The 22,636-nt window shown below is 39.0% G+C and overlaps 1 protein-coding gene across 2 annotated transcripts in view; it reads right to left on the bottom strand.

Annotated features, from left to right (window-relative positions):
• The window catches only part of LOC126354888 (F-box/LRR-repeat protein 4), a 160,692-nt gene extending 145,418 nt beyond the window's left edge, over nt 1-15,274 (bottom strand). Inside the window, exon 1 of one of the 2 annotated variants that reach the window (XM_050004933.1) lies at nt 14,911-15,274. In XM_050004933.1, the coding sequence (XP_049860890.1) occupies nt 14,911-15,099 (189 nt within the window). In that variant the 5' untranslated portion in view covers nt 15,100-15,274. Of the gene's footprint in view, nt 1-14,718; nt 14,854-14,910 lie in introns of those variants that run through there. The other variant, XM_050004934.1, reaches the window with a different exon arrangement.
• Nucleotides 15,275-22,636: the final 7,362 nt, after the last annotated feature.

Raw genomic sequence — 22,636 nt, 5'->3', positions numbered from 1 at the left:
ATGAGTATCATGATTCCCAACACCAGTGGCATTTTTCAAGATAATGTGCCATGCCACAAGGCCAGGAGAAGGATGTAGTGGTTTGAGGAACACAGTTGCATGTTCCAATTGATGTGCTGGCCACCACCAACTCACCAAATCTGAACCTGATTCAACACATCTACTGGGTGAGGTAGCACAGTGGTTAGCACACTGGACTCACATTCAGGACGACGATGGTTCAAACTCACGACAGGCCATCCAGACTTAGATTTTCCATGATTTCCCTAACTCGCTGGAGGCAATTGCTAGGGTGGTTCCTTTGAAAGAGCACAGCTGATTCCATTCTCCATCCTTCCTTAATCCGAGCTAGTGCTCCATCTCTAATGACCTAATTGTTGAAGGGGCATCAAACACTAATATTCAGGACTTTGCCCGGATACTTACTGGAGAATGCATTTTCAGTGTTTTGGACTGTCGTAAGACATATTTACAAATACCTATGAAAGAGAGTGACAACAAAAACAGCCTTGATCACCCCCCTTTGGCCTTTACAAATTCTGTTACATGGCTTATAGCCTCAAAAACACAGCTCAAACTCTGTGATGTTTCATCGGGTCACCTCTCTTTAACTGCTCTTACTGCTACGCGTACCTAGATGAGATTCTCATTTTTTCCTCCCCCGACTAAGAACTTGATCTACACCAGGCCATGGTACAGACTAGCTGGCATGTAACGGAATCAAGATTGATCACAATAAATCAGAACTTCGACATATCTCTGTTACCTTTCTTGGGTACATCATCTGCTGTGAAGTATACGTCCTCCACAAGATTTGGTTGACTGCATTTGTGATCTACCACTCCCAGTGACTTCTCACAAATTGTGCCGGTTTTTGGGGACAATTAATATTTACAGACGTAACCTGTCGATGGTGCCAGGTATTCAAATCTCCCCCCCCCCCCCCCCCCCTTTCAGATGCATTAGCTAGCAAACAAACTTAGGGTAATCGCTGGGCACAGTGGTCTGATACAATGCAAGCTTTCATCTATTTCAAAACAGTTTTAGAATATGCCATCACTCTATGCCACTCTAGCCCACCCCTTGCCATATGCTCACACCTCTATTACAGTGGATGCAAATGATTTCACAACACGTTGGTGACACTGCTCAGCCACACCATTTTTTTTTCCTCCAAAAATACTACCGATCAACCTAAGTGGTCGGCTCTCAACAGGGAACTCCTTGCAGTGTACAAGGCCATCAAATATTTCCAAGAGGCCATCAAATATTTCCAAGCAGACATCGAAGGAAGGAACATAACAATTTTCACGGATCAACATCCCCTCGCAGCTAATCGCAATCCTGTCACTGACCTTCCCTCACACAGGTTTCAGCAATGGATCTTATCTGTCAGTACATGATGGACATCTGACATATCTGTGGCTCAGAAAACATGGTTGCTGATTACCTGTCAAGTGTCAGTGCCACGTCAGCTACTATTAATTTCAGCGAATTGGCCCGCTTATGGGACAATGATATTGAACTGCAGAACCTACATCAGGCTTTTCCACTTCCCTACACCTGCTGGGCTCGGTCACGCCATTATGGTGTGATTCATGCTAGGCGGATCAATGCTTGGCCTATTGTCCCAGCTGCTTTACGTTGCCAGCTTTGGGTGCTTCACATAATCTTTCATACCCAGGCACTAATGCTACTACATGGCTCATCATGGAATGCTTTGTGTGGCTAAGAGTGGAGGAGAACTGCTGTGTACTGGCTTGCACCTGTGTGCTGTGTCAGCGACCCCCCCCCCCCTCCCCCCAAGACAAATCTGATATCCCAAGAGGCCCTTTCCAACATGTGCATCCAGACCTTGTTAGGCCATTACCCGTATCTGATATTTTCAGATTGTCCATCATCGACTGTGTTACAAATTGGGTGGAGGCAATCTCTCTTGTGGACATAACAGCAGATTATGTAGCACGAGCATATGTATCTTTCTGGATAGCTAGATTTGGATGCCCTACATCCATCAACAAGGAGCTCGGTAGGCAGTTTGAATCAGTGTTTTTTAACAAACCCTAGACACTCTGTGGTGTGGATAAATTTTGCACTACAGAATACCACCCACGGAGCAAAGGGCTTGTCGAGTGTTGGCATAGCACTTTGAAAGCACCCTCATGTGCCACAGTGGTGAGCGATCCGACACCCTTTCCTGGGTCATGTTAGGTATCCGCACAGCTTACAAGGCAGACCTCCTAGTTACACTTGCTGAGGTTGGTTGGTTGATTTGGAGTAGCGGACCACACAGCGAGGTCATTGGTCCCATTGGATTAGGGGAGGATGGGGAAGGAAGTCGGCCGCGCCCTTTCAAAGGAACCATCCCAGTATTTGCCTGAAGCGATTTAGGGAAATCACAGAAAACCTAAATCAGCTTGGCCAGACATGAGCTTGAACAATCGTCCTCCCGAATAACCACTGCAGCACCTCGCTCGGTTTCAACTTAACGAGATCCTGTATGGCAAGACATTAGCCCTCCCAGTTGAGTTAGTCCACGATGTTGCAACTGTCAACATATCTTACCTCTCCGCTCTAGTCGAGCAGGTTCAACCGCACATAGCTGCTATCTGTAAGTGCCTCCTCCACCATAAGCATACCTGGCCCCTGGTTTTCTTGCATTCAGCCCTGGAATCATGTGAGTTTATTATGTTATGGAATAACACAGTCAAAGTGACACTACAGTCGCCTTACTCTGCCCTGCATCGGGTACTGGCACACACGGCTAATATTATTGACATCCTCATCAGCAGTTGGCATCCGACATGTTCACTTCAGCAGGTTAAAACAGCCTGGATGATCTAGGAATCTGCCCCACCACAACCACTCGAGTCAAGTTGTCCACCACTGTGCAATGGCTATAAAGCACATACCAGCCCTATTACCATCAGCTGCTGAGTGCTTACGTGTGACGATCCCCCTCTTTTGCCTCACTCAGACTGCGTGCATGTCGATCCATTGCCTCAGGTTTCAACCACACATTGCATGTGACATTAAATTGTTGCAAGTGTTGTCACCTACTGTTCCCCTGTGTTCCCCTATGACTACCATCTGCGAGATTTGTATTTCTATCAACATTTCTGGGTGCCCACATGACAAGCTTTTCTTACAGCACCAAGGCAGATCACTCTTCGTCCTTTGTGTGAGGTAAACTTCACACGAGGCCACACCCATTTTACATGTAACCATCCTGTGCATTGTCCCATTCCAGATGAGGTGGATGCAGCTGGAATACCAGAGACACTCAGCCCCAATGGGTCACTCAATATACATGAACCCCTCTTTGCTACTCCTCTGATACCACCACCTCCCGTGTTGGTCCAGTTCACACATGCAGGGCAACCAGACCATCCTCCTTTCTGGATGTCAGACTGCACCTTCTCTAGATCACCCTGCATGGACCTCCCTGACTCTGCGAGATTGTAAAAGTTCGTTATTTCTATCCGGAGACTTGACAATGTTGATAGAAAACCCACAAGGTAATGACATGGAGCTTGACAATTTTTCATGAAAATGTCTGTGAGCAACAAATTTGTACAGGGTCTGCAGAAACAAAACAATATTTGAAAGAAAATCAGTCTTTGGAATTAACAACATATAATTTTCAATTCAGATGAAAGCGCACTTTCTTGAAGGCTAAAAAGTTATTATACAAACAGGTAATAAACCTGCATAGAGTTAAGAATGGTGAGAACCCCCCCTCCATATGTGAGAATTCCTAGTATAATAGCCAATGGTATGCCAAGAACACAAGGAATTAGATGATATGAAAGTCACTGGATGTGTTCTCCCATGTTCTATGAATACATAACAAATGTTTTCCTGTCTTGACTAACTGAACAAGAAATAAAAGTGGCTATCATATTTTTTTAATGACAGACATGTGTTTTATATGACATGAAGCTTGCCTTAGTTCTGTTCGCAGAATGTTGTAATGCTCATTAAATTGTTCCCTGACACAACACATATTTTACAGCCAATGGATGTTTGTGTATTTATTCTTTTAGAACAAGAGTGGAAAAAATGGTGTTTATGAAACTTTGCAAGTACAGAAAGGGACCTGCACTTAAAGGAATGCTTTCAAACTTCTGGATTGTGTCCATCCAATGTGAAAATTTATCTTCAACACAACTACTCCAAAGAATTTGGAAATACAAATAGTTTGCCTAAAGTGAGCTCTAGATCTATTAACAAACCATTAAACCTTAACCATCTACTTACCAGAAAATCTGTATAACATTACCTACTAGAGAGGACTCTCAGGAACATGTTTATTCTGACTACTTGTGATGTGAATAACTTTTGAGGTACAAATATTTTTGCTGGTGTGGCTTTTTAAGAATATATTGTTTATCATCATTCTACACCTAGTGTTTTTATGCTATAGTTCTTTAGACATTTGCACAGGATTCACAAACAACAGTATAATGTTCAAACCATACATGTTTGCCGCACTTATAACATGTAACTAGATTTTTCCTGCCCCTTTTTTCCCCACATAATATGCATGTCTTCTACTTTCCTTAGCTGGATGTTTCACTGCCCTTGTTGGATCTGGGGCTACCAATGAATTCATTGGTTTCTTTAGCCCTGCTAGTTTAGTTGCCAAATTGATAATGAAAGTCCACCAACTCATTTTTAATGGTAGCCAGCATCATGAAAATTACGTATGCACCCATTACACCTACATCTATCTACCACCAATGGCCAGTGCCTTGTTTCTCTCTTCATGCTGTAGCATTGTCTCCTCTGGTCCATGGTGACAATGGCATCTTTTGTGGCACTGTAAGTCATTGTAACTTCAGGCTTCTTACATCTGATGATGGTACCATTGGTTGGTCATGAAGAGAGCTAAGGACAGCAACAATGTTTTTCTTTTTCGGAATACAAGATACTGATGACACATCACACTTGAAACCATATCAACACATCAGGTTGAAAACCAAGGAATGTAGAGTGTATTTCCTGTCCTTTAGGCGTAATAAAATCGGCAGGCAGTTCATCTTTGTTTTCTTGGAGAATACTAACTACTGTCAGATCTTTTGACAGCAAATAGTGAGCTAAATCAAGAGGTGTAAAAATGTTATCACAGGTGACATTACATACAAATTTTTCAAGTTCAATTGCCTGGGTTTTCGCAATATTCTCTCCAAGTTGCATGACTATGGTTTCCTCCTCCTTCCCAAATACACTCTCATCCTACAGCAGTACCTTGCTGCACTGTCATCCTACAGCAGTACCTTGCTGCACTGTCAGAAACAGCCCAAAACTTTATTCTGTATCAAAAAGGTTTTCTTGGTATGCGTTAACAAAATGGACAGTCATGCACCATCCTAGAATGTAGGTGACCCTCAGGGTAGTTTCGCACACCTCAGAAACTTCACTGATTGGTTCCAGTTAGCCACTTACCAATTTTCATGTCAGGCTGCTGCATTGTCAAAGTGCAAAACCCTCAGAATAGCACTGAAGCAGTTGCAAGACATAATTTCACTGAATAGTGGTGGCCATTCTCATCACTACAAAGCTGACTGATAATCTTAATTTGCTGACTTTGTACACAAGAATCTATATCCACACACTCCTCGTAAATGATTCGACCTTCCTTGTTGGTCCACATACACATTTTCTCAATGACGGATACATAAAAGAACAACATGGAACAAAAGAGTCTTCACATTCACAGTTCCTAATCAGATACCTTGTAGGTCCCTGGTCTTCTTTCAATACATACTTTTTGCTCCACTTGCCAGAAATTCCAGCCTGAGAGACTGTACCACCATATTTCACACCCACTATGAGAAAACTGTCACACTCCACAAGATTTGCGTTAAATTCTTCTTCTTCTTCAAGGGTTTCTTCATATCGCCATCATCTTTGTGTTCTTCTGAATTTTCAGTGATGTCTACCTCATTACCATCATCACTGGAAAATTCAAATTCTCTAGGTGGGTTTTCAGAACAAGAAAACTGCTCCAAGAATTCCCTGAACTAATCACCTGATAACCCTCTTCTCCATAACATTTTCAGTTAGTAAAATAGACAAATGTTATAAAACAGTGCACCAAAATAAACATGCACTTATCATAACGAGGGCTTTTAAACAATGAAAGAATAACATCATGAGTCAACAATAGCAAAAGAACATAACAGATGCTGCGCAGACAGACATCTAGCTGTTTGAAAACTGTTTCTAACTGCAAGGGCTTTTGATGCCCAGAAATTAGTATGCGTCCTAAAATTTCATTAAAATAAATTTATGGTTAACTACTACAGAAGATGATACAAATTACAGACAGGCCTCTGAGGCCCTGTGGTAATTACAGGGTTAAAGATAGTTACATTTTCTGGTATCCAATATTTCAGCTGAAAAACCAATTTCTCAAAAGAGTTATGCAATGGAAAATTGGACTAAAGTGCAATTACAGTGTACCAGGCTCTTCCACTGTGCGCTGCTGTTGGCAATTTGTTTTCTTCGGGTGTAGCCAATCGAGCAACAGTATATAGTACCGAATGAGAATCCAAAATGATTTATTTCAGTGGACTGATTTGTTTTTCATATGGAAACCAAGAAGAAAACTTGATGCACCACCAGACTGACTTGTAGTTAGCCCGGGGGCCTAGACTACGTTAAGATGTGAAAATTCGGTTGTGCGTTGGCAAAGTCAACAAATATGAATGGTAGAAAACTAGATGTGCTGACAAACAGACCTGTAACAAAGCCCAAGGCCTAGGTTAGGTTGAAATGTGACAATTTGGTTGTGCAGTGCAATGCCAGTGAATCAACACAAAAACATGATTGCAGTCATTTGCAATAATCTACTTAGTTCCAATTTTGTTGAAAATTCCAGCAATTTGGTTTAATTCTAACCTAATAGAGCAAAATAACAACCAACTTTTTTACGAACTATAGTAGATTACAAACATACATTCTGATTGGCAACCAATAACCAAGTAACAATTCGCTGCATTCACTTCTGGGCGATTTCATCTCGCATCATACAGGTCATGTCAACTTGTGGCCATGAATTTCTCTGGGAAAAATATATATCAGACCTCTATAGCATAAGGGTTAAGAAATAAAGTATTTTCATTTTATCTTAATCTGAAAAATGTATATTTGGTAAATAACTATTAAAATATTAGAGGATTAAAAAAATAACTAATAAATCAAATGTACTGAAGACCAGGCATATGTTTTGGGTTAAAGCCCCCTCTTAGTGTGTTGGAATTTAGGTGACACCTTCACACAAATGGGCTTCCTTTAACTTACAGATTTAAAACAAAAATGGGAAATTTAAGTTAATTTTATACTTAAATTTTTTTTTCAGGTTTGGAAAGTCACAGAACGCTATCTCTTTTGTCATATTACCAGATACCGGTACTACTGATGTAATTTTAAACAGTATCTTCTCTGCTCCATTATTTAATTATGTAAATATTTACTACAAAAAATGTAAAAAATTGCATTTTTATTAGTTTTTACAACTTATTTACTCAAAAACCTCTTCCAAAAACTTTTGAGAATTGCACAAAATCTTGTTTGGTTAATATGTTAGTAGTCAGTGCAAACACAGTGGGCAATATTTTTCTGTGTAAAGCGTTAAAATTTTTTTAACATTCTGCATGATTCGCATCATGGAATTTCTAGGGTAAAATATGCATGTCGGCAACATAGTTTCCAGCACTCTTCTGTTTATAACAAACAAGTGAGAACTTGCACATAAATCATTCTGCATCGAGTTTTGTGTCTGGTTTGAACTTTTTGTTGCATACAATGCTAGCGAGGAAACACAGTAGTGAAAGAGTGAGGTGTGTGGAGTATGGGGAGGAAAAAAAAAAAAAAAAGAAAGACACAAGAAGGTGGTGTTTAATAAAAGTGAAAAACACTTTACACTTATTGGAAACCTGTCTGAGGTATTGAAGAAATATCTTGGGTAGATCACATAACTAATGAGGTGGTATTGAATAGAATTGGGGAGATGAGGGCGTTTGTGACACAACTTGACAAGAAGAAGGGACCGGTTGGTAGGACATGTTCTAAGGCCTCAAGGGATCACAAATTTAGCATTGGAGGGCAGCGTGGAGGTTAAAATCGTAGAGGGAGACCAAGAGATGAATACACTAAGCAGATTCAGAAGGATGTAGGTTGCAGTAAGTGCTGGGAGATGAAGAAGCTTGCAGAAGATAGAGAAGCATGGAGAGCTGCATCAAACCAGTCTCAGGACTGAAGACCACATCATCATCATCTTGGTCTTCAAGCAATGGTATTAACATCACATCCATCATGCAGGAACTGCTTCACTCACTACCAGAAGACATTTAGTTACAACCCACTTGAACCATCACCATCACCCGAATGTGAAACTGAAGAGACAGTGCAGATGTTTGTATTCCTGGTGTGAAGTTGTTGATGTATTGAATGTTAGTATTTCTGCTGTAGCCCCTACTATATCCTCCCGTTAAAAGTCCAGGAAAAGTGAGAAGCAGAAGAAGAAAACAGCAGGTAAAAAGAAATTGAAACAAGTTTCACACAAGCAACCTCTTCAAAACTTCGTGAAGAGTATAATGTTGTTGCAGAACCTGAAGATAGTGGTAAGTGCACAAAATTTGACACGTGGGTTCAGAACCTAAATACTACTATTTCAGCAGCCACTTATACTGAGAAGGTACAGTTACTGACACTGATATCAGGTAGCTATTCTAAGCAGCAGATACAGAAATGCCCAGATTCTTACTTTGGGCACCCATTGCAAGATGATACACTTACTATTGCTCTGGAATATTAACTAAGTGATGACAAAGATTGCAGCAGGCAAAGTCCTAACCAAACTGATATTATCTCTGGTAGTGAAAATGGTGAAGAAGTTAAAAAGCTAAAAAGATATATGACAAGATCAATAAGAGAAGCATTATCTCCTACTGATAAAGGAGATCCTGAATTGAAAAACTGGTCCCATAAAATTCTACTCCTTATGACCAATATGGGTAAAATGACAGGCAGTGAAGGAAGCATGCATAATTATTTACTGCACAAATTTGAAACTTGTTTATTTTTCCATAAGCAATGTCACAGGGAAGAGGTACACTGAGATGGACCTGATGCGTTTGTGTATATGTGTATATGTGCCACAAGATAAATGTTGGTCGTAGAAGATAAATGTTGGTCGCAGGAGTGTGCAATGTTTTCTGGTGCTGAAGTGATGACTGTTGAAACATAACAACATCTTCAGGACACTGACAATGACAAAACCTATGTATTGTGGGAGGAAGGAAAGTTGATGAAGAAGACAGTAGAGCCAGAGAAGTTTGTTACAGAGGTTAGGCATTGGGTCATGAAGGGAATAGCTAACCATCATATCCAGAGGATTCAGAGACAAGCCACAGCAGGAGTAAAATCAGCCACATCCCACAATACTGACACATTAGTTCTTCATCTCGACTTTGCTGAGAACAGATCTGTTGCTTTACATAACAAATTCCAAAGTTAACATTGGCACACATCACAGGTATCAATATTCACATGTGTTGCTCACTTGCTTGGAACATCAGACAGTTTTGCTATCATTAGTGATGATCTCTTTCATGACAGTGCACATGCATGCTATGGTGTCAACATGATAATTGGTGACACAATATCTAGAGGTCACGAACTTCCTAAACATGTGTATGTGACTGATGGTGCAGAATCTTGTTTTAAAAATTGCTTTCAGCTTTATGAGCTCAGCCAACACTAGTACAAAGATTAAGACAAAAAATGAAAATTTTCAGCAACAGGTCTTGAAAAAGTGCATTTGCTGGGGTAGGTCTCTGTAAACATCTTGCAACAAGGTTTAATCTCCAGCATGAAGGGGTCGATGCTATAAGAGATGCTACTGTATTTGTGCACACTATATCAACATTAGAAACAAACATGAAACTCTTAATTCTAAATGAAACTTCATTAAGGGGATTCCAGTTAAAAAAAGAGAGAAGAGTGGTCTGCTATGAATCATGTGGTAGGAATTCAATCACGTCATTACTGGGTTGCAAACAGGATTGGCATATACATTGCAAAAAAGTTCTTCACAAAATGCAGCCTGTTACTGTGTGTGACATGCAAAGACCACAATAGACATTAGAAAGCTTTGTTGTGAGCTTCATTTCTTGTGTGTATGACAATCAGTGGTGAGTGGGGCAGATAATAAGCCTCTCTCACAAGCTGCAACCATCTCCTTTATGACACCTCATGGCCCTGCTAATGCTTTCAACTGACCATCATCAGAAGATCAGTGTGCAGGTCCCGTTTCCAAAGTACTGCTCTTTCGTATGATCCTTGCCCCTGTGTAATTTCACCTCTGTTACACAAGTTCAATGAGAAGCAGAAAGGGGGGGGGGGGGGGGGGGGAATTAATTGTTTTCAACAGTGTAGTGTTGTCTGTTACATTATAGGCAATTTTAATAACTCATGGAAAGTCATCAAGAATCATGAAGAAGTCAAATCATAACGGACGACAATAACAATGTGTGAATAACATCATTAATAAAATTTCATATAAATATTTTTTATCTAATTTTTGTTATACACTACTGGACATTAAAATTGCTACACCAAGAAGAAATGCAGATGATAAATGGGTATTCATTGGACAAATATATTATACTAGAACTAACACGTGATTACATTTTCACGCAACTTGGGTGCATAGATCCTGAGAAATCAGTACCCAGAACAACCACCTCTGGCTGTAATAACGGCCTTCATATGCCTGGGCACTAAGTCAAACAGAGCTTGGATGGTGTGTACAGCTACAGCTGCCCATGCAGCTTCAACACGATACCACAGTTCATCAACAGTAGTCACTGGCGTATTGTGACGAGCCAGTTGCTCGGCCACCATTGATCAGACGTTTTCAATTGGTGAGAGATCTGGAGAATGTGCTGGCCAGGGCAGCAGTCGAACATTTTCTGTATCCGGAAGGGCCCGTACAGGACATGCGGTCGAGCATTATGTTGCTGAAATGTAGGGTTTTACAGGGATCGAATGAAGGGTAGAACCATGGGTCATACACATCTGAAGTGTAACGTCCACTGTTCAAAGTGCCGTCAATGCGAACAAGAAGTGACCAAGACATGTAACCAATGGCACCCCATACCGTCATTCCAGGTGATACGCCAGTATCGCGATGACGAATACATGCTTCCAATGTGCGTTCACCGCAATGTAACCAAACATGGATGCGACCATCATGGTGCTGTAAACAGAACCTGGATTCATCTGAAAAAATGATGTTTTGCCATTCGTGCACCCAGGTTCGTCATTGAGTACACCATCGCAGGCGCTCATGCCTGTGATGCAGCGTCAAGGGTAACCGCAGCCATGGTCTCCGAGCTGATAGTCCATGCTGCTGCAAACGTCGTCGAACTACTCATGCAGATGGTTGTCGTCTTGCAAATGTCCCCATCTGTTGAATTAGGGATCGAGACGTGGCTGCACTATGCATTACAGCCATGCGGATAAGCTGCCTGTCATCTCGACTGCTAGTGATACGAGGTCGTTGAGGCCAGCATGGCATTCTCTATTACCCTTTTGAACCCACCGTTTCCATATTCTGCTAACAGTCATTGGATCTCGACCAATGCGAGCAGCAATGTCGCGATATGATAAGCTGCAATCACGATAGGCTACAATCCAACCTTTATCAAAGTTGGAAACATGACGGTACGCATTTCTCCTCCTTACACGAGGCATCACAACAATGTTTCACCAGGCCACATTGGTCAACTGCTGTTTGTGTATGAGAAATACAACATGTCAGCATGTAGCAACTGTCACCAATGGTGCCAACCTTGTGTGAATGCTCTGAAAAGCTAATCATTTGCATATCACAGCATCTTCCTCCTGTCAGTTAAATTTCGCGTCTGTAGCATGTCATCTTCGTGGCAGCAGTTTTAATGGCAAGTAGTGTACAATGCTTTTCCCATTCACTTATAATGCTGTAAAGTAATTGTTTTGATTCAGTAATGCCAGTTATGCACGACATTTACTTAAAATCAGTGAGCAATTTAAATATTTAACAGCCCATGATATATTTGACCTTGAGAGTAGATCTAGGTCTACCTAAAAAAATTGTCACAGTTTGTACAGACAAGTAATGCCCACTCGGGTTGTTCATTCCCTACATACAATGACGAATTAACATACTGTGATTTTCAGAGATCACCAAAAAGTCATAATATTATAGTTTTGGAGAGCCATCATGCGGAACTTCAAAACATATTTTTTTCAGCAACTCTGAAATAATGATGGGTCACATTCAGTCGTGACCTGTATGATTTGATATGAAACTGCCGTTCCATCATTCATCACACCAATAATTACAGCTGTGACCCACAATAAAATGCTTATGTACACAGCAAGTGCACTTTTACAGAGAACTGGCACTGGATCAACGAAGACACCTCAACAATCAATTGAAGAAAATGTTAATTCACTTCACAGAGTGTGCAATAAAATTAACCAAGAAGAAATGCCAGTAAAATCATATTCAAGCAGCTCTCAATCTCAAGCCAATAAATTGACAGAAAATGCAATGCCATTTTCTTCGCAAATATTAAGTTTGATGGTCCACAAAATAAGGCTTTGGGCTCAGTACAGTATGAGTCAGTCCAAGTCATCAAAAAGTCAGCAGACATTCCCTCATCTTTCAAGAGGGTTCTCTTTTGACCTGAGACAAGGGCCAAATCCATAACGAGCAATGAAAAAATTGAAGGAATGGCAAACATGCCCATAAGAAAAAGGATGATGAGAAATAAAGGAAAATTATAATGGAAGAAGAGACATCATATAACGAAAGCTTCCACAACCAGATGTTTTAGCTGCCGGTAAATGTTTCAGGTTGTACAGCTATGGTGAATGAAACTTTTTCTGTTTCCAACATTTTATCCATATCTGTGTTGGATGTCTTCAGATGTTCTCTTGGCTCCATCGAGTTGGCAAGACTAAACAAAACACAGGGAATATAAAGTTTGATGTACCATGACCATGCAACCCAGAAGATTCACCAGCAATAAACAAGACAAAAAGTTAGGGAAGGGTCAGATGATGTGTTGTGAAATAAATTACCAGAGACTGAGGTAGAGAAGATCGCAAAGGTGCAGGATATGCTCCCACCCACATAATTCAGTGAAATCTGTGCTGGAAAGGAGCACATATTTCCCTCAACCATGCAGGCGGGAATTCTCTCTACAGCGCTTCCTGCATTGTCACAATGCCCCAGGTCTTACTCTCTGATAAACATTTCCTACTACCTCACCTTATCGTTCACCTCTCTTTCGTTCACACCACTCCTTTACCTGCTCTCACCACTCTTCTTCCCCACCCCCCTCATGTTGTCTCTCTCTCTTGCCCCCTTCCTGTTCTACCGTGTTTCTCCCCCTGCCCCCTGTCTCACTCATCATCTCCACCTTCCGCTCCCTTCTTTTACTCCACCTTCACTCTATATCTCCGACATGCTCTACCCTCTGAACTCCTTTCATCTTCTTGTGCTGCCACTATGGGTGATCTGTCAAAATGCTCTGCCTCACTATATCCCAGTATCCCATCCTTATCTCCTGCACCCTTCCCCACCTCTTATCAGCCCAGGCAACTACTTTTGATCATCAATAACCAGTGTCACCACAGTTGTGGAAGTGTACATTTGGATGTCTGTGTGTGAATGTGTACACTTTTATTTAAAAAAAATAATAAAAAAAAATAAAAAAAAGGGCTGTATCCTCTGTACAAAACATCAACCCACTATGGGTGAATGGTTGCTTTCACAAATGTTGAAGACCTGAAATGTCTTCTAGTTTGTGAAAAACTTTCACCATATCTTTATGATGTTCATATTAACTTTTAAGTGTGTGTGTGTGTGTGTGTGGTATTTTTTTTTTTTTTTTTTTTGTCCCAAGTCTTCTGGAGCTATTCAGACCACAATATATCTACCAAATTAACATGCTGTGCAACTATATATCTGCTAATCATGCTCACTTGGAAGAACTGATCTCTAAGTGCCAATGTTTATTTATGTGTTAATGTCTGGAGACCCCCAATATTATTGCATGTATCTGATAATTGCCCATAAAGAATATGACATATGTAATACTAGACAAACAAATTTAGCAAATGGTAGGACCGTAACAATCTGCGGAATAAGACCGTCTATGAAGGTGAAATACATTATTTGTGGGTAGATTTCATGCAAACGTAAGGTAACAAACGTATAGTAATGGTTTCTAATACGTACGTATTTTCATCTACACGACACTATACTGCATCATATATTCGAATTCTTCAGTCTTCCCACACAAGAACAGAAGTTATTTCAGAAAATTAACTACAGTACATCCCTGACAGGTTCAACATAGCACTCGTATATACTTCAAGAGTCTATTAATTACAGCCCAATGTAAGCTGTCGCTAGAAAAACTGTACTACTGTAAAATGCATTGCAAGATTCAATATGTAGCACTAAACAAGTTCAATTTCTATGAATGAAATGAATTTTAAATTGTATGTCCAACAACTTCACTTAACGTAATGATTATGGAGCGGCACCGTAGCAACACTGAGGGGGAAAAGAAATTAAAGAGAATGTCTAAGGCAATGTTCCTGTCGGCGGTTCACAAGAGAGAGAACATGGGAAATGTAAAGGTACAATACCTGAGTGAGAAAGTCCAACGCAAAAGTGCCAATTATAACTCTGTTTTCCTTGTGTTGTGCCATGCCACATTCACACTCCAATGGATAATAAATGCAACAATCAGCTGCAAACACTACCATTGTTTACACTTACTAGTTACTAACAATCGGAAGAACTGCACGTATGGTTAATAACACCTGTAAATGGCTCACCATCACAAATGCCTGCGGAAAATCTCCATAATTCGGATACTTGCTCGGTTTACCAGTTATATTATAAGCGGTGTAGGATATTCTTATGTCGCTACCGTACTGAGAACTGAACCCAATTACGTCGTGTACATACTGCTCTATTACTACCGGACTCTTTTCGGTATCACTAACTTGTAAATCGTCCTCCATCTTTTCTAACGTTTACTAATAATCCTATTATATCAATCTCTTTAATTCAATATCCATGACAGCATAAACAAAGTACTGTTGGCTGTACTGCAAAGGCCTACATTGCATCCATTGCTAGTCTTTCTGTTGCCTACACTGTAAAAACCAAGGACGTTCGAAACAATTTCAATATTGTAACATCTTTGGTGAAACAAACTTGTGAAGCCGTCTAGCTCTAGCAGAATTGGGGGACAATCGCCTATGTATCGCATCGATAGATGTCTATGCGACGATCAGATAGTTCTCCACAGTCCAGTTAACGGACGAAGTGAATGATCTATTTATATATATACCTCTGCCCAATACTTACGGTAGGGTAATCCTTCGTACCGGTAATATTCAAAACTGGACTACTTAGGCAGTGTGAGAAATGATGAAAGGATTTTTAAAGTTTAGACGGAATATGTATTGAACATTCATATTTTTCTGATGAGTGAGAAGGCCTGTGGAAGAATTACATTGTGTCCAATTTCTAGGTACAAAACCCAACATTTCCATTAATATTGGTTTACTACAGGATAGAGGCGTCGAGATTAGATAGGGTAAACATCGAAAAATAGAAGATTCAAATCGAAAAGAAAATTAATTAAGAATTTTTAAAGCAGAGTGTTCCGAAAATAATTTTAAAATGGCGTCCATAAAGGCAACTGTTTACAAATCACCATGACACATTTTAGTAGGCTGCTCGAATCTATGAGACCCCTAGCAGACATTACTAACAGGAAACAGTGAATGTATACAAAGAAAGGCAGCAAAACTGATTACAGTTTTTGTGATACACACAAATAAAAGACTAATGAGCTCTCTCTCTCTCTCTCTCTCTCTCTCTCTCTCTCTCTGTCTCTCTCTCTCTCTCTCTCTCTCTCTCTCTCTCTCTCTCTCTCTCTGGGCTCTTCTTGGTTTCTGTCTACACTGTACAGGATGTCTTGAACCAACATTGGCACATCACTCACAGTAGCGGGCTCTTTGGGGAAATTCTGAGTGCAAATGGGGAACAGAACTGGTGTATTTGTTACAGTAGACGAGAAATTCAAATGCACTGACATAGACGTTGAAGCTGCATGTGAGATTGTTTGGGCAACACTCAATATCATGGGTCCTTCTATTGACCACCAGAGTCTACTTGTGATGCAACTGAAAATTTTAGATAAAACCTCATCTCGCTTGCATATAAGTTCCCTAATGATACTGCGATCACTGGAGTAGACTTTAACCTTCCAACAATCAATTGGGATAATCACAGTTCTGTTAGTGAGTGGTGTGACAAGACATCCTCCGAAATGTTATTACAATTTAGCATTTAATGCCTTCTTAGAAAAGTAGCTAGAACAGATAGTTCAGAACCCCCCCCCCCCCCATGATGGAAATACATTAGCTATAATGGTAACAAATGGATCTCAGCCTTTTGAGAAAGTCCACATCAAACCTGGAGTCAGTGACAATGAGGCATTAATAGCTACAGTGAATACCAAAACACAAAGGACCACTAAAACAATCAGAAATATTTACATGTTCAACAAAAAGACAGAGGAACACGAGTGGCATAACTCAACGTGCAACTTGAAACTTTTACCTCAGGATAAAAACATGTAGAGGAACTATGGCTCAAGTTTAAAATAATAGTTGACCATACACTGGATAGCTATGTATGCAGTAGGGCAGTTCGTAATGGGATAGATCCTCCATTGTATGCAATCATTGTAAAGAAACTTCGAAAGAAACAAGGACTATAACATAACAGATATAAAACAAAGCATAAGGCTATAGATAAAGAAATGCTAAATAAAGTGTATTTGGCAGTCACGAGAGCAATGAGTGAAACCTTCAATGACTATTGCAGCTGAATATTGTTGAACAATCTTTCACAACACCCAAAATAATTCCGGTCACATGTGAAGGCTATTATTAGCACCAAAGTTAGTGTCCAGTCACTCATGGAGGAGACTGCAACTGAAGTTGAGATTAGCAAACCAAAGGCAAAATTGCTTAACTTTTTATGCTGGAAAAATTTCAAGACTCTCAATGCTGAACTCTGTTATCAAACTTCCTTTGCAAAGGAAAAACCAGGAGTATTGCATCAACTTAATTCTCATACCACTGAAAAGAAGAGTGAAATATATATTAGTGCGAGTGGCGTTGAGAAACATTTGAAATCGTTAAAACTGAACAAGCCCCAGGGCCAAATGAAATTCCTGTTAGATATAATACCCAATTCGAAACTCATTAGCTCTTCTGTTAACTGTAATCTGTCGTAGATGCATCAAACAAGTTGGAAGAAAGCGCAACAAGAAAGGTAGCAGAAGTGATCCACAAAACTAGTGTCCAATATCCTTGACATCCATTTGTTGCAGAACCTTAGAACATATTCTTAGCCCAATTTTTCGAATGGATTCTGAAAACATTGATCATGTGAAAGCCAACTCACATTTTTCTCACGTGCAATCCTGAAAGCCATGAATCATGTTAGTCTGGTGGGTGCAGTCCTTATCGGTTTCCGAAAGGTATTTTACTCAGTACCACACCTATTCTTATTATCAAAAGTACGATAATATGTGGTATCACAAGATATACATGATTGGATTGAGAATTTCGTGGTAGGGAGGGAACAGCATGTTGCCCTGGATGGAGAGTAATCTACATATGTAGAAGTAACTTAGGAGTAGCCCGGGGAAGGGTGTTTGGTCTGTTGCTGTTCATGTTGTACATTAATGATCTTGACGAAAGTCTTGATAGCAGCCTCAGACTTTTCGCAGGTAACACAGTTATCTGTATTGGAACACAGTCTCAACGACGATGTACAAATATTTAGTCACACCCTGATAAGATATCAAAGTGATGCAACTGTGGCAGTTGCTTTAAAAGTTCAAAAATATAAAACTGTACACTTCACAAAAAGTATCCTATAAATATAATGTCAGTGAGTCACAGCTGGAATCTATAAACTTATACAAATACTTGGATGTAACACTCAGTAAAGACATGAAGTGGAACAACAACATAGGCCCAGTATGGGTAAAGTAGAGAGCAGACTTCAGTTTATTGATAGGGTACTAGGAGATTTCTTACAAGTCATTCATGTGGGCTGGCCTAGAATCCTGCCCAAATGTGACGGATGCAATCCAAATAGGACTGTTAGGGGACACTGTAGCTATACAGAGAAGGGTAGCACGAATGGAAGCAAGTTTGTTTGACCTGTGGGAGCTCGTCACTGAGATATTGAAAGAACTGAGTTGGCAGACTCTTGAGGATAGGTGGAAAACTATAACATCATGACTCTAGGAAAATGCTACAACCCCTACATAGCGCTCCTAAAGAAAATGTTGAGGATAAGATTAGACTAATTATAGCATGCACAGAGCCATTTAAACGATCATGAGCTGGACACGTGAATGGAATAGGTAAAGTCCTCATAACTTTTACAGTAGGACGTACCTGCTGCTGTGCACTTTACAGTGGTTTGTAGAGTATAGGTGTAGATGTAGAGATGTAGATATAGACACTTCACGTCTAAACAGAGACACTTAATTCATTGCATCCAAAGTTAATCTCTAATATCGTTGCTCTAAGAGAATGAACGTCAACACTTATGAATAAACAACAACAGTTCTAAATGAACAACTAGAATTCTCACTCAAGTTAGTTAATAGAAGTGAATTATGTACCTCGGTGTTTACGTTCAGAATATTTACACTGAAATCATATTCCAGTTACATCAAAGTTACATATAAATGGTCATGCCCCATCATAACTGGCTGATCTTTGCATGTAATACACATGTGATGTGGACCAAAATTCGGCACACATAACGTTTTCACCAGCAACAAGTCCAGTTCCCAAAGAAAGCCAATGGCATCTGTCATAAAATAACACATCGAGGTGCAGAAAAAGTTCATGGGCAGGAAAACGTTAATGTACGCACATCTTATCAAATCAACTAACCTCCTTCTCGCAACAATAACTGAAATCCTCTTACATGACATGACTGCGTCTTATTAAATTATATGAGTAGTAAATAAATGGTAGATCAAAATACTCAGTACTAGTTATCACAGAAATGTGACAGCATCTGTCTCTCAAAACTAGCATTTCACATGTGCCACGCCATATCTGCTTCCTATTTTCTTATTTTTCGGTCCTTCACCTAAATATTTTTGTGTTCTTCTTTTAAAGAAATTGTGTTATTAAAGCATTTTAGTTTTCTTTGTTATATAATTAAATTCTCTAGTTCTTTCTCTTGTTTTTAGTAGGTTAAATTTCTTTAATGGGTTATGGAGAAAACCTGTTGGTAATTTTTGTTCCTTTTCTAGGTATGAATAGAATAATACTAGTTGTTTTTATTGAGCTCAGTCCTCTGATATTTATATTTTTTGATATTGTAGAAAACAAGCTGCTAGATCTAGAAAAATATGTTTCTCTAGATTATATAAAATGTGTTTGTTTGACAGAAATTATGTCATTTGTCTCCCCAAAATTTTCTATGCAGTTAATAATCAAATAGTTAAAACTACGAGGTTCTTCAGTAAGTATTGCCCCACATCCTTGTTGGTGCTTCATATCTGATGTTTGTTCTGGACGCCAGTGAAGTTTCGAACCGTTCTGGCAGATGACAAGCCATAGTACAGCGTCAAAAAATACGTACGACTCACGTTACAAATAGCGTGCTGTTATTGAATTCTTGTGAGCAGAAAAAGAAACCGTGGTGAACATCCATAAACGTTTGTGTGCAGTGTATGGAGATGCTTCAGTTGATAAGTGTACAGTAGGGCGGTGGGTAAGGAAAGTTACAGCCCGAGGAAATGTAGAAATCGAGCTCCGTGATCAGCCATGCTTGGGATGTCCTGTCACTGCCACTGCTCCAGACCTGCTTAATCGTGCAGATGCCATTATGCGTGCCGACCGACGCATCACAACTCAACAATTGGCTCTACAGATGTTAGTCAGCATTGGAAGTGCGTCTGCAATGGTCGAGATTCGTGGATATTAAAAAAGGTTGGGTTGGATGTCATTGTCTCATCCACCCTACAGTCCAGAATTGGCACCCTCAGACTTCCATCTCTTTGGGCAGATTAAAGATTCTCTATGGGAAACACACTTCGAAGATGATGAGAGTGTCAGTCATGCAGTGAAAATGTGGCTATGCCTACAGGACAAGAACTTTTACCAGCATGGAATATATGCTCTTCCACAACGTTGCCTTGTGGCCATAGAATGTGATGGAGACTATGTATAAGTATAGGACATGGACAAGACATGTTAATGTATGTTGTCACAAATCCTGACACTAAACCATAAATATATTCTGGAAAAAATGTGGAGCGTTACTTATTGAACGACCCTTGTAACTGCAGATAAAAATATATAACCAATTTATTTTTTTCTTCTTTTTTATCTGTTCCAATTTTATTCATAAGTCCATCATTTTTTTGTTTTTGTTGGCCCAATAGATATACTTGAAGAGATTTTTGTAAACAGGACAGCAACTAATCTGTAATGAATGTTTTTATCGCATGGTAGATAGTGGAACTGAATGAAAAGGAGCTTTCTCGACGTATTTGCTGCTACGTGTTGTTAATTCCAAACAATCTTTTAATGGCTGAAATTCCTGTTTCGTTTGGATACCTGGGTTAATATAGGCATAAATGGTTGCTTTCAGTGCTGTAATTCCATTTTCTGTAGCTAATGTAGAAGCAAATGTTTATTTAATCTTCTACCTAACTAATATCAGAAATTTTTAATGTGGTAGCTAAGTTGTTCATTAACTCCTGGACTTATTAACTCCCAAATAAATTTATTATAGATTATCACTATAGAATAAGAAGTTATTCATGATAAGTAGTCTCTTCCTACAGAATATTTTTATCTATTACATTCCATTCTTTGTCACATTCTCCTTTTATATAAAATTAAAATTATTTATTAATTACATGCACATTTATTGTTTGTTAAAAATGCCTTCAAAAGCAAGAGTTATGTCTAAATCAATTAAATAATAATGGTCCTTTTTCAGTACTTCTAAAATTTCTCATAGCTTTCGAAAAAATGTATGTAATTTAATTTCAGGTAAATTTATCTCGTAAGGTGCAGCAACAGGAGTCTTATATTTTTGCTTTATAGTTTTTATATCATTGCTAATAATTGGTTTAACACCTTCCATTGTTTGTCTATTGGAGTCTCATAAACATGAAATTTTTGCATTAGCTCCATATCGTACTAAATTCAATTTAGAAAAACGAGATTACAACTTCCATTAGCTTATTTTTTACAAGACATTTCCTATTTTTCATTTTTTGCTTCTCAGTCTATAAAATCTGTTATTTTAAAGACCATAATACTGTCGCAAAATGGTTCTGTAATTGGCTTAAATCCTTCTAATTTTTGCTCCCCTTTTCTGCAGACAGTATCTCCAATGTTTGTAATAAGATTTATTTTTTAGACTTTCTCTAAGTAACCAAACCCCACGAAGTTCTGTTTAGAATGTAGTGCACACTTTATTTTCAACTTCCATTTATACAGGAATATTTTAATAAGTTTTGAAAAAGTTGTTAAAGCTATATATCCAAAATTATTATTAAAACATAGAAATATATATAAAATTTATAAAATAGTTTTCAAAGATAGTTGAAATTGGGGTCCTTGTAATTATGGTGAAGAGACTTTCTTGCCCATATGAAGTCATTGAATTTTCGAATCCAAGAGATGCCTTTTGTTGAGATGAGACTAATATACCAACATTAAGAGCTAGAGAAGATGTGCATAGTTTTTATCCAACTGTACAGTAATAAAAATATTACCTGGAGTGGCATCCAACAAAAATATATAGACCAAGATACTAGACTAAAAACTGGTATGGGTATATAAAATGTAAAGTATCGGCACCTATAGAAGTGTATCATCTAGTTTACCAATACAAATAGAGATCAATAAAAATGAAAGTCTTTTAATTCCCTTGTGTGTCAAATGTGCACAAGAAAATAAAATGTAATCACAACAATGATGTAAGAAGTTTTATTGGAACTCGCGCAGTTGATGAAAGAAGGAAAGTTGTAGAAAAACGATATAGTATTTTGCTTATCTATGATGTGTGGGATTTTATAAATAAAAGCAACATATCCTTTAAAATTTATGTAAAAGACTTCATAAAAATAAAGTTAGAAACAAGTGCTGATAATGTTGAATGCAAGGAGTTACATAACAAAACCGTGACAGAAAAAAAATTGTGTTAGACTGGATTACTTTGTTTAATTTCAAAAAATATTTTCTAATTTTTTTTAAAAAATTAGCGAGCTACAAGTAAATGAAACTTCCTCGTAGCTTAAAACCGTGTACCTGACCGAGACTCGACCTCAGAACCTTTGTCTTTCATAGCACATGTTCTACTAACTGAAGTATCCAAGCACAACTCAAGACCTATATTCACAGCTTTACTGATGCCAATGCCTTGTCTCCTAACTTCCAAGCTTCACAGAAACTCTCCTGTGAACTTGCAAGACTGCCTGGG

Source organism: Schistocerca gregaria, chromosome 3 (genome assembly GCF_023897955.1).
Source record: "Schistocerca gregaria isolate iqSchGreg1 chromosome 3, iqSchGreg1.2, whole genome shotgun sequence".
In the NCBI taxonomy this organism is placed as follows: Eukaryota; Metazoa; Arthropoda; class Insecta; order Orthoptera; family Acrididae; genus Schistocerca; species Schistocerca gregaria.
Note: the sequence above shows the minus strand (reverse complement) of the source record. Positions and strands in the feature narration are given on the sequence as shown.